The following is a 13,295-nucleotide window of genomic DNA, read 5'->3' as shown; positions in this document are numbered from 1 at the left end:
ATACATGGTGAAGTTTCTGCATCCCAGGGTGAACAAGAAAAGGGAAAAGTATATCATTTCCTTCACGGACTCTAGTGTTACGGGTAACTCCGTGAGGTGCTGAAATACTCCAAAGCATGCAGCAGGCTACAGAAATGATGCTTTTAGCGGCAAATGAGTTCACTTCGTGAGATGAGTGACAGTTAAGTCCTCTGGCATTAAGTAAACAATCTATTGAGTGATTTCAGTGTTCTTTTTCTTAAGACCAAATAAACTCAGGCATAAATTTTCTAAAATAGAACCATCTTGACTCCAAGTAAAAATAACTTCCAGATGTGATGAAATATATTTACAATTAAAAAAAACAAAAAACAAAAAGTTGACTACCTTACTTTGGCCCACCCGAATGCCATTTTAAACTATTCAGAACTGTGTAAAACTGGATATTTTACAAGCCAACTCAGCACCAATGTGAAAAGCTTCAGCCTCTTCACATAAACACATTTGCCAGCCATCAACCACAGTAGTGTCGTTTATTCTCTTCAGTAGTTTATCAAGTAGCCATGAAAAAAATAAGTGAAAAATGTCACCAAAGAAGGAAGGCCTTTGCTCCAGAGATATTAAAAAATATTTTTTAAAAATTATTCTCAGTAGAAGTTTAGAGACAGAAGGTAAATGACAGCTATTTGAAACCCAGGGATATTTGCACACTGTACAGTTGGTCCAGCTCAAATGAATGTTGCATTTCTCGGTATTTTCTATCTGGAGACCCAGCTATGGTAGGGAAGGTCTGTTTTCCGTAATGACGGATGTTTTTCTGCAGCCTGTAACAAGGTCATGCTACAAATTATTGATGGTGTTCATCTGGCTTGTCACATTCCGTGTACACCCTCTGTCATCAGATTTGCTGTAGATACAGAACCTGGAAAAAAAAAAAAAAAAAAAAGCACTGGCTTTTAAGACATGGAGAATGCCTATACCTTAAGGTCTTGCTTGGATATCCAAAGGTATGTACTTAGGTACCACAAGGAATTAGAGATGAAGCAGAAGACATTGTCTCAACTGCAAGGAGTTTATTATCCAATAGAGAAGTCAGATCAAGCAGAACAAAACAAAACAAATGTTCAAGGCAGCATTATTCATAATAACAAAAAAGTAGAAATAACCCAAATGACCACTGACCGATGAATGGAAAAAATGCTGTATATCCATACAATGGAATAAAAAGAATGAAGTAATGATGTATTCTATAATGTGAATGAATCTTGAAAGCAATTATGCTAAGTGAAAGAAGCCAGACACAAAAAGCCACATATGACATGATTCCATTTATACAAAATGTCCCAAATAGGTAAATCCATAGAGAGAGAAAGTACATTAGTGGTTTCCAGGGTTGAGAGGAGGGAGGAATGAGGGTTGACTGCTGATGAGTACGGAATTTCTCCTGAGGTGATGAAAATATTATGGAATCTAATAGTGGTCATTGCACACTGTAAATATATTAACATCCACTAACTTTAGAAGAATGAACTTTATGGTATATGAATTTTATCTCAACAGAGATAGTATTAATACATTTTTAAAATTTAATTTCTCTTTTTAATTTTATTTTTAAGTTCTGGGGTACAGGTGCATGATGTGTAGGTTTGTTACATAGGTAAACATGTGCCACAGTGGTTTGCTGGACAGATCAACCCATCACCTAAATATTAACCCCTGCATGCATTAGTTATTTTTCCCAATGCTCTCTCTTCCCCCACCCGACCCTCTGACAGGCCCCATTATATGTTGTTCCCCTCCCTGTGTCAATGTGTTCTCATCGTTCAGCTCCCACTTATAAGTGAGAACACGAGGTGTTTAGTTTTCTGTTCCTGTGTTAATTTGGTGAAGATAATGGCTTCCAGTTCCATCCATGTCCCTGCAAAGCACATAATCTCATTCCTTTTTGTGGCTGCCTAGTATTCTACCGTGTATATGGACCACATTTTTTTTATCCAGTCTATCATTGATGGGCATTTGGGTTGATTCCATCTCTTTGCTACTGTGAATAGTGCTGCAATGGACATACATGTGCATGTATCTTTGTAATAGTAAACATTTAATTTCTTATTACAAAAAAATACCACTTTCATGGTGAGTGTGCTTACCACAAATAAAGAAAAGAGAATAATACTAACAATAAAGGAGTGGGAGTTGGAGGGAACTTTGGAAGGTGATGGATGTGTCTGTGGCCTTAGCAGGATGATGATTTTGTGAGTGTATTCTTATCCCAAGCTCATCAACGTGTATGGATTAAATATGCAGAACTTTTTCTATGCCAATCATACATCAAGAAAGTGGTTTAAAAAGATTAAAAGATAAAAATAACTATGATTACAGTCAATAAAGAAGAAAATGTTTAATGAAGTTGTCAATGAAACAGTAGAAATAAGAAAGGCCATAAGAAAACTCTTTTTAAACTAACAAATTATATTGCATTAAAATGTGATACGAGGATGATACATTGCTGTCCCCACATTTAACTTTTCCCTAAGACTTTGTATTGATTTGTACTTATTTTCAAATGCTGTCCAGAGGAAAACTATTCTTTAGCTTGGACTAGGGAATCAGGAGACTGGACAGGAGTGAACATATATATGTCATGAATTGCAAAGAAAATAAGAGACAAAAATGCCAAGAAAAATATTGACTTTCATGCTAAATAAAAGTCCAAAAATACAAAGTAAATGAAGGGAACATGTTAGAAGGCCTAAATAAAAGCAGACAAAATAAAACGTGAACTAATAGCAACAGTAATTAAAATCAAATCCAAAATAGTCAATTTTTGTTTACAACCAATTATTAAGTAATTATGTTTTAATTATATTTCACCCTTTAAAATTAAACACATTAATGCATGCAGAAGTCAGATGTCAAGGAAAGTAACATAATATTTTAATACTAGAAATTCAAAGGTAAATTCAAATTTGTACTCACTGGGTCAATGGACAGAGTAGAAATTTTCTTCCCATTGTTCCTCTCCCTCTGTATGTTTCCGTGTTTCTTTGGTGTGGAATTTTTAGATGTGTCAAGTTGTCTTGTTTATTTGGAACTTCTTCACAGAAAGACTAACTTCCAACAGAATTCCCATTTTGGATACAGTATTCATGTTCAAACTGATTGGGCTTATCATGGTCAATAATGCTGCACAAGAATTCCAGACTTGATTCCTGAAAGGAAATGTCTTCACTCTGCCTTGGTTTAAAAAGACTTAAGCTTTATAGTTGACATTGCAATTCATTTCAAACTGAGGGAAAGAAGATGAATCTATCTCCTCCATGCCTGATGCAAATCTAGAATGACTTCTTCCAAGGCAGCTTGAGCAGGGGACTGAGCAGAAAGGATGGAGACACATTGATATATGGGCTCCACGATGACCTGGATAAAGGCATCCTAGCTCTGGCTCTTCAGGGAGAACAAGCCATTTTCAGAAGGAAGACAGACTCACATCAGGGTCGGCAGGATAGTGCAGATCAGCAAAGAAGGGAAAATGGTGCATTCTTACCCAGTGGAAAGCCCACACTCCCACAGGAAGCCCAGCCACATGAGGATTAGAATTCTCCAAAGGAGGGCTGATCAAAAAAGTGCCCAGCTGCCGAACATGCTGGGGAAACATTCCTTTTCTTGGAGATTCTCAACAAGACTATTCAGTGATCTAAGTGTTACAACAGTAAGAAATTTATCCAACCTTGTTTAAATCACATAGCTAATCACAGAACCTTTTACGTATATACATATATATTACAACCACTAATCTACAATATCCCTTGGAACACACTTTGGGAAATGATAGTCCAAACAAATAATGTCACAAGTTTCAGCTAAATTCTTGACTTGGGTTGTGATAAGCGCTGCCAGGTAAACACAGGATGCCCAGTTAAATCTGACTTTAAGTCAACAAGAAATAATTTTTTCATATAAATATGTCTCATGCAATATTTTTATTTCCTAAGTCTTCCAGCCTTAGCTGTGGCATGGTACTGTCAGACAAACTTGCTGGGACCAAAAATGCGTTGGCTTGCTGCTTTGCTGTGTGCGGCACTCATCCCTCCCCTGCAGGCTCTGCCACCCTGCTCTGAGCTGCAGCGTGCTAGTGTGCGTGATAAGTGGTTAGTATTAGAACAAAGCCAGTTACCTTCTTCAGTGTAGCACTCTGGGATCCCATTGGAGCTCATTATCAGGTTACCATCATTGTCGCGCCGTTCCAAGGTCCCAGGGGGACAGGTGGGAATGGGAGTGGTGGGTTTGGCGGTGGTGGTGGTGGTTGTCCGCGTAGTGGTTCGGACTGTGGTTGTTGGGCGCCTGGTGGTCGTGCGACGGGTGGTGGTTGTGCGGCGGGTGGTGGCAGTGGTGGGCCGCTGGGTTGTAGTGGTAGGCAGGGGCGTCGTAGTAGTGGTAGGCCGTGTGGTAGTGGTAGGGGGATGGGTGGTGGTTTTGATGACCTCCAAGCCCACCAGTGGCTTTCCTCCAAGACTCAAAATTGGCTTATCTTGGGCACTGGCCAGAGGTGTGCCATGTCGCCCCTGCCCAAAGAGTGGTAGGCCGTCAGGACTCACCACGGGGGTCCCTTCCAGATCTGAAATAAAATCAACCAATAGCTATGCAACGACGTGAAACAATCCAGAGAAAATAAAAAGCAAGCAATAAGTGTCTTCTCAAAGCTTATGTATTATCATGTTTTAATCAGTAAAAGGCAAAGGGATAAATGAATATTGCATCAGTATGCTCCACGATCCTGAGATAACTCTTGTATCTAGCAAAGGAAGAAATATTTTCCTTTGCCTCATTCCCATGCCTAAGGGGTGGAAGTGTTACTTTGGATTAAAGGTGGAAAAACTTCTTCTGTAAAGGGCCAGGAAGCAAATATGTTAAGCCTTATAGGCCAGATGGTCTCTGTTGCAACTACTCAATCAGCTTTTAGAGTGCAAATACATAAACAGCACGTAACAAATGAGTTAGACAATGCATAATTAAGTGAGTGTATTGTGTTCCAATAAAACTTTGCATATGGACACTGAAATGTGCATTTCATGTAATTATCACGCTACAAAATATTCTTTTTTCTGGCAATCATTTAAACATGTAAAAACTATTCTGAGCTCATAGTAAGTCTTACAAAAACAGGTAGTGGGCTACAACCTACAGGTTGTAGTTTGTGGACCCCTCCTCTAAAAGGGCCAATTTAAGAACGAATTAAAGGGCCACATTTTTTAGAGGGTGCAGCCTTCAGGAAGAGAACTAAAGCTGTCTGGGGGAAACACCAAGTTCTGCCTCTTTTGAGGCTCTTCTTCTCACATAGGTAAAAGTAACCAAACCAAGAGCAATCATTGTAAATGAGGGGGAGAAGGAAGATAGAAGCTGTAATTCTATAGCTAATTCAGTAGGCTTTTATTCTTTAAAAACTGTTCTCCCTTACCCACAATGGTTCGACCATCTCCTCCTAGTTTAATCCGAAGAGGATTTCCATGTGAATCTTGGAGGTACCTTCCTTCTGCATTCAATACTAACCCACGATCAAGGTCCACAACCTAAATCCATGACATAGATTAAAGAATATATTGGACATTTTGAAATGGTCACATGAGTCCAACTATATATGTGCATATGCCTGAAACTTCCACAGAAGGAAACCATAATATGAATAGAAGACATTATTTTTGTCAATATGATTCATAAAGTCTTAAAAAATACAGTACAAAGCAGTCATCTTTCATATTATGATTGCTTACCCATATAATATGTAAATTGTTTTAAGTTTCTCAAATCACAAAAGATGTTCAAAATATTTTTACCATCAAGTACATTGTGTCTAATGCTGGAAAGAAGGAAACAATGTGTCTCTCAGTTGAGGGGAGAGATTAAATAATTTGTGGCCCATCTGTATGGTAGAATATTATGCAGACAATTCTACATACATTCCACATATATGTGAACTCAGATTATAGGGCTGATTATTTTGCAAAAATAAAAATATATCCATTTGCATATATAAGCCTAAGACTGCAGAGAAAAAAATTATGGAAGGTTATACTGCAAATGGTTAACAGTGGTTATCTTTGAGAAGTAGTTTGGGTGAAGAATGTTTATTTTCTGTTTCATATATTTCAATATGAATTGTTTTAACTTCTTGCAATGAATGTGAATTGCTAGCATGTTAAAGACATAAAATCTTTCCATTTTGCTGTTAATGTTAAAAATCAAAGTTGCTATAACAAAAACAATATAATTTGTAATCGTGTTGCCTAATATAGTATGCATACAAAAAAATGTCACGTTCTGAGGAACTGTAAAACTTGAAGAAAGCTATAATTATCTTTATTAAGGGACTAGCTCGTGCTTTTTGCTGGTTCTCAAAGCATGGTCCTGGACCTGAAGCCTCAGCATCACATAGAAACTTGTCAGATATTCAAATCTCCCAGCCCTACCTGAGACTTGTATTTGACAAAATCCTCAGTGATCCTCAGCTGGCTTAAGTTTAAGAACCACTGCTTTGCACACTCAGGCTACTGGAGGAAGCCCTGCAAGCAAGTCACTTTGGTGGATGCTGTTTTGGCATTAAAATAAAATTTATATAAATCCTATTTTGAAATCTACCCCATACTGTTTCCATTCAAAATTGTTTGCAATAGCATCTTGCTTTAATGTACATTCTTCCTCCTATAAATTTCTCTTCCTTTAAGAAATGATAACATGCATCTTTAGATCACCTATGACTGAAAATGTCATAGTCTTTTAGTACATTTCCCTAAACCTTATCATTATAAATGGGAAGTCTTGATTGGGAATTACAGTATAAATAATTTTTTTTATTCTTAGAAAAAGTACTTTAAATTCCTGAATATTGTAAAGTGTTCTGTCTATTACCCTCAACCCAACAAAACCTCCTAAACATTTATCTTAACCCCAAGCAATTAAAGCTGTTTAGACATACATAAAGTACTAATAAATAATTTTAGTCCAACAATTGTTGGAAGATTCAAAAGATGATCTAATAAAAATTTCCAGTATCATTCAGGGTTTTTTGTTTATTCATTCATTTTTACCCTGTGTCCTTCTAGAAAGGATTTGAGATGACTTACAGAAAATACATGTAATGTTTAATCAAACAATAAACAAAACCTAAAAATAAAATGAAGCTACCAGGACAGGGAAAATATAAGTTCCTTTGAATAGCCATCCATTGGGTCTATAATCGCTATGGTTAGGCCTTGCATTCATTTGACCTTCCTAACCAGTTAAGGCAAATGAAAAACAAAGGCTCATGCCTTATCATGAGAAAAAACAAGCTAGTTACCAGGAGAACCAAAGATTTTTCCGAGTATTAAAAGAAACTCTATACAAGTACATATGAGTAGTTAAAACTAGAGGAGAAGAACAGACAAAGGCCACTTCATTTATCATTACACAATGTCCACCATTTTTCTCTTCTCAACAGCATGAAAACAACGGGTATGTGTAAAGAAGTTTACCCTACCCACTTTGTTCCTTGAGGGCCATTGATAATTCTCTGTCCATTCGGTTTTCCATTACTACCAGGAAGGACTTTCCCTTCTACATTTGGTCTGCCATTATAACCTACACAGTACCAAAAATAAAAATAACAGAGCCTGGTAAATTCAACATGCCCGGGAAGTTGGCTTCATACCAAACTATAAGTAGTAACACATCATTTCAAATAGAAACTCTAAATAGAATTTTAAACCAGTAGCTCAAATATATTAGATAATGATAGTCTCAAACTATGACTTCTCCGTAACAGATGTGGATGTCAATTAAGAATACAGTAAAGTCACAGCTTCTGACGATACTGTGAGAATGAGAGTGTGTGGCATAAGTAAATTTGCCATAGAAAACGTAAGACCTTAGTAGCTGTAGCTTTATTTTAGCCATGTGGAAGGTGGAGGAAGGAAGGGTTAGAAGGACAGAGAAAATTGTGTCTAAAATGTACTAGATACTGTCCCACTTTTCTAGGCATGTTAAACAGAGCTATGCCCAGCTGACTCAGGTCCCAATCACCAATCACCAAATATAAATGCACAATGCTGTCTCAAAGCTTGCTGAATGCTGTGGGGCTGCTTGAGAAGTATTTGCTCAGACAGTAAGAAGATGCAGCAGCACCCTTAGAGTTGTTCCTGTCTGTCTCTACCTCACAGGGAGATGTTTCTTATCAGCTCCAGTCTGCTCTGGTTCAGCCTTGACTGCTGGGCAAAGGACTTGGGCTTTCTGACCGCTACTTGCAGGGCAGACATTTATTTCTCTCATTCCTTCATTTATTCATTAAATATTTATCGAGTTCCTACTATGTACAAGGGAACGTTGAGTTTTACATCTATTATCAGGGAGGTGGGTTTGACTAAAACAGCCAATCTTAGTGGAAAATTGAGTATGATATGGGGCATTGTTCTATGTGTTTACATTGGGCTAAAATAACAATGCATTGTACAGATCAGCAAAAAAAAAAAAAAAAAAAAAAAAAAAAAAAAAAAATTCATTCAAGAATGTTCTACAAAGCCCCAATTACACACAAGAAGAGTTTAAAGCATGTTTTAACTGAATGCAATTTTATGGTAAATAAAAAAAAACCTCAGACCCTGCCCTGGACACAAACTCCTGTTCATAGCTGACTTTGTTCAACCCTCTGTTATAGAAATACAAAGCACACATCTGCCTGTAACTCCTCTTTGTGACAACGATCTTTAACATGCATTTTCTGGAGGTTTTAGATAACATTCACTAATTGCACTGTCTGAGCAATTCATAACCAAGATATTTGAGTTTGTCTCAGAGTTTGTTTGGTTGAGAGTTTTGCATGCAGAAGATGAGAACAAGATAAGAACAAGAACAAGATACGCCTACATACGTATCTAACCAGCTACTATGGATCCCTTAAACACATGAGGGCACATGAACAACTAAGCAGCAGCTAAGTTGGGCATCAAGGTTGTGACACATTTTCACAGGTTAAGAGTGTATGCCAAGGAATTCAAAGAGGCAATGTAGGACAGTGAAATGACTGTAGAATTAGAGGCAATGTGGGTTAGTAATGGCTGTGAAATTAGGCCATTTGGGATTGGAATGGCAACTTTGAGCTGTCTGCCTTAGGACAAGTCCCTCAGATCCTGAGCCCCAGCTTCCACATCTGGGAAACAGGAATAACAATGCAAACCCTAGAGACCGTTCAGAGGATGAAATTATGTCACATGTGCAAAGTTCTTAACACGGTGCTTGGACATAGTAGGTGCTAAATAAAATAGAATAAAAACCTCTCAGGCATTGCCATGAACACTACTGAACACTTTAAAGAAAGATCATTTGAAAAAATAAACTACCTTGTCTGTAAGGGGGTCTGGCAGGCTGTCGGGAGAGAGGGTTACGGAATCTGGCATGCATCATCCTCTGGCGCAAGGACAGCATCGGAGTGGTGGAGTGGCCGGGAGGGGCGCGCGTGGTGTACCGCGGCCAGGGGTGGGTGCCGGCGACGGGGCTCGCGGTGGCAGCGCTGCGAGGCGGCGGTAGGGAAGGGAGGTGGGAGGCCCTGGGGGAGCTGCCTGGAGGTTGGGGGAGAGGTCGCTTCGCAGGAGCCAGGCTCCCTCCGCGAGGGGCAAGCGCGATGGCAGACTCTCTCTCGTCCTTGGCGAGGCTACCGTCGGCGTCTTTGCCGCCCCTGGGAGTGGAGGAAGAGGGCCACTTTGGCACAGAGGAAGACAGAAGGTCTTCCTTCCCGCCTTTAAAAAACCCCGCGTCCTCCTCCTCCTCGTCCTCGGCCGAGACCGACTGCTGGGACTTGGAGGACAGGGGCCTCTTGGAAGGAGGCTCCGACTTCCCAGGTGTGGCCTGGATCGCGCCCTCCTCCTTCTGCCCCGAGTAGGGCGCTGCCCTGCTGGGGACCCGGGCGCGGGACTGGGGGCCACCGGGTCGGCTGGGCCTGGCGAGGGAGCCCGCATGTCCGCGCTGGGACCTGTCGTCGCCACCTGCCCCTGCGCCTGTCGGAGACTCCACCTGCTGGTGCTTGGGAAGCGACGCGGCTGCGTCCTTGGCTCGCGCAGCGTGCGCTGGGGCCCGCACATCCTGGGCCTCGACTTCTGTGCTGTCTTTGTCGTAGACGCCCTGAGCATCCTCGTCCTGGTTCTGGAGGGCCGTGGGGAGAATCCCTCGGGAGCTCGCCGTGTATGGGTCCGAGGAGAAGTGGGAGCGGCCCTGGGACGTGGGGCGGGGGCCCCTGGCCGGGGCCAGTGCGAGCCTGGGCTGGGAAGGTGACTGCCTCGCGTCTCTGCTCTGGGGGCCCGGCTGGTGCTGGGACGTGGAGACGGGAGAAGGTGGCTGCTGTTCTGGAGCCCGGCCGGGTGTCATCCTTCTGGGAACACTGGGCCCGGGATGGTGCTGTGACCGTGCTGCGGGAGGACGAGGAGGGGACGCGTGGCGGTCTGTGGACCCTGGCTGCGCTTTGGGAGAATGACCCTCCGTGTCCGCGTCTGTGCTTTGTTGAACGTCCTGAGCCTTGGAGGACAGGGAGGAGTATTTGCCCTCAGGATGTGCATCTGCCCCTGCGGATTTGGGGTTCTCTGGGATGGGTTCCTTCCGATGCAGGCTGGCCCCTCGCTGGGGGCTTCTCCTTATGGCTTCCCAGCCCCGGGAGATGGGCTGCCTGGAGGAGGAAGGCACGTGGTCGTTGACAATGGTGGCAGGAAGCGGCTTCTCATCCTCCTCGTCTCCATGGATACCTGAGCTAAGCCTAGAGTGGGAATCCGGGTGAGAGTGAACCCTGGGGTGGGCTCGGGGGGGCACAGTGGACTGTGGTGAACTGGAGGGCTGCAGCCGAGGTCCCCGCCCAAAGCCGAACCTGCTTGGAGACCTCCCGTTGGCAGCAAAGGGCTTGTGTCTGAGCAAATGGAAGTGTCCAGAGGCAGGCCGGGCCCGCAGCGTCTGGGCCGTGGCCTCCGCCTGCCTCCCGCCGTCTTCCCTATCGCCGTTACCGTCGCCTTCGCCATCAGAAGCCTCTGCTCCCACAGAGACCTGTGTCCTGGACGAGAGACGAGAAGAGACAGAGGAGGACACGGTGGACCACGATGGAACATTGGAGTTGGTGGCTGAGGCGTCCTCACCATCCTTCCCGCCCCTGGAGAGCGGAGGGCCCGGGTGTGGCTGGGTGGGCAGCAGCCGAGATGATCCCCCATGGGGTGGAGAAAGTCTTGAGGGTGGGACTGAGGCATTGGAATCTTCCTCTGCGGCCCCTGAATGGGGGGTCCTCCGCGCTGGCGAGGCTGGCTTTGCACCGGGGTGCACAGAGCTTCTGTCACGCAGAACGCTAGAGGGGGACTGGCGGCTGGGGGACAGGGCTGGCCGGGGCTGGGCGAAGGCGCCCTTGGGGTGGGGGGAGCCCACAGCGCGCTCGTCTTCGTCTGAGTCCACCAAGTCGTTGTCATGAAAGCTGGCAGGCAGGGGAGGACGGTGAGAGGTGCCCTGGGTGGCCGCGTGGTGAGCAGGAGAGGCCGAAGCCGAGGGGGGCGCCCCTGGGCGGGGGTGGGAGGCCGGGGAAAAGTCAGGCTTATCTACACCTTCCCTTCGGGGCAGCGCTGGTATCCGGGCCCTCACTGCAGTCCTGCCGGGAGCAACGACCGAGTGGCCGTGTCTACTTGGCTGCCTCAGGGTCCGTTTCTGGTCTTGGGTGTCCGAGGGCAACATGGGCGAGTCCTCCCGGGAACCCAACTCCTCCTTCCCGGTGACTTCCGTCGACTGAAGATCCAGCTCCTCTGCCTTCTTAGCTCGAAGCTGGGGTTTTCGGGGCGCCCCACCATTCGCCAATATTTTGTTCTTCAAGTCAAGAAGAAGGTCCTTGGCATTTCTCCCTTGGGGAGAAGCAGGCACAGAGGGGTGTTGGGAGGAAGCTGGCGCTCTGGGAGAAGGTGAGGAAAGCTCAGGTTTTTCGGGTTTCCCATTGTCCTCCGTGTTCTGCTGAACATCTGCCTTACTGGCTGCAACAGATTTTAAAGAATTGCCTGTCAAAGAAGAAACTCAAAAGTGAAAGCGGAGGTGAGACAAAGTATTAAAAACAGCATATGGAGGCATTTCAAATCAGTAGTCATAATGGCTAATTTCTAATTCCTTAGAGCACTGGAAACGTGTTTTCTCAATGATAGCATTCTTTTTAAAACTTATATTTTGCTTTAAGTAACAAATATAGTCCTAGAAAATATACGTGAATTAAATCTCTATCTGTTGAACCAGGTTATGCCACATCTTATTACGTGAAGAAATTCTGAAATGAGTACTTTGAAGTAACTCATTTATTTTATACATGTAAAATCTTATATAGGATTTTCTTAATATAACTAATTGTCAGTCTATTACAAATGCATTGTAGCCATCCTTAATAGACAAGAAACACAAATACACCTGGTGCAAATTGCTGAACAATCTATACTCAAAGTGATGGGGAATGTGTGACGAGCAACCGATTTGTAATTTTTAAGGCATTACAAAAAGTTCCCTCCTCCCATAACATGTCCTTACCTGCTTCCTCCTTCTTGTTTAAAATTCCATTAATAGTGGACACATTTATAATTCTCAAATAAGGCTTAAAATAAAAAACTCCTGGGATATGCAAACATTATATTAAATGTACTGTAATCACCCTGTCTTCAGAGCAGACTGACTGAGGGAAGAGATTCTATAGGGGAGAGGAACCTATATTGCAGTGAGAGCGCCAGAGGGGCAAATGTCATCCATTTCACAGATTTTTGCATGACAAAATTGTCTAATATTGCAGTCTACCATAGGTCTTCATAGCACATAATGAAGGAAAAGCTGCCAATATCCAGCATAAGTGTGAGGAAGTAGAAAAGAAAACACGGTCCAAAAACACTCCCCTCCAGTTGTGGATCTTTATTAATGTGTTTGGTTTGGATATGGATCAGGTGAGCTAGACAACTGAAATCCTTCTGGGTACAGCTGCATTCCTAAATGATGGAATACAAACCACAAATTTTACTTTAATCTTATTTTTAAATTTTACTTTTTTTAAATTTTAGATTCAGGGGTTGTACGTGCAGGTTTGTTACATGAATATATTGCATCATGGTGAAGCTTGGGCTTCTAGTGAACCCATCTCCCAGCCAGTGAATACTGTACCCAGTGGGTAGTTTTTTTAACCCCCACCCATCTCCTGTCCTTTCTGCTTTGCAAACTAAACATTTTTAAAGCTACATAGAAACTGAAGAGAGCTAACAATGAAAAATGTCACATTACCATTTCTTTTTTTTTTTTTTTTTTTTTTTTTT

General features: G+C 42.9%; 1 protein-coding gene across 1 annotated transcript in view; it reads right to left on the bottom strand.

The window, feature by feature from the left end:
• The window catches only part of FNDC1 (fibronectin type III domain containing 1), a 102,268-nt gene that overhangs the window by 27,616 nt on the left and 61,357 nt on the right, over window positions 1-13,295 (bottom strand). The window contains exons 11-14 of the mRNA XM_030928996.1: window positions 9,348-11,990; window positions 7,493-7,593; window positions 5,435-5,546; window positions 4,154-4,594 (exon numbers count right to left, since the gene is read on the bottom strand). Of these exons, the coding sequence (XP_030784856.1) occupies window positions 4,154-4,594; window positions 5,435-5,546; window positions 7,493-7,593; window positions 9,348-11,990 (3,297 nt within the window). The remainder of the gene's footprint in view (window positions 1-4,153; window positions 4,595-5,434; window positions 5,547-7,492; window positions 7,594-9,347; window positions 11,991-13,295) is intronic.

This window comes from Rhinopithecus roxellana, chromosome 4, assembly GCF_007565055.1.
Source record: "Rhinopithecus roxellana isolate Shanxi Qingling chromosome 4, ASM756505v1, whole genome shotgun sequence".
NCBI lineage: Eukaryota > Metazoa > Chordata > Mammalia > Primates > Cercopithecidae > Rhinopithecus > Rhinopithecus roxellana.
This window is presented reverse-complemented; position numbering and strand designations above follow the sequence as displayed.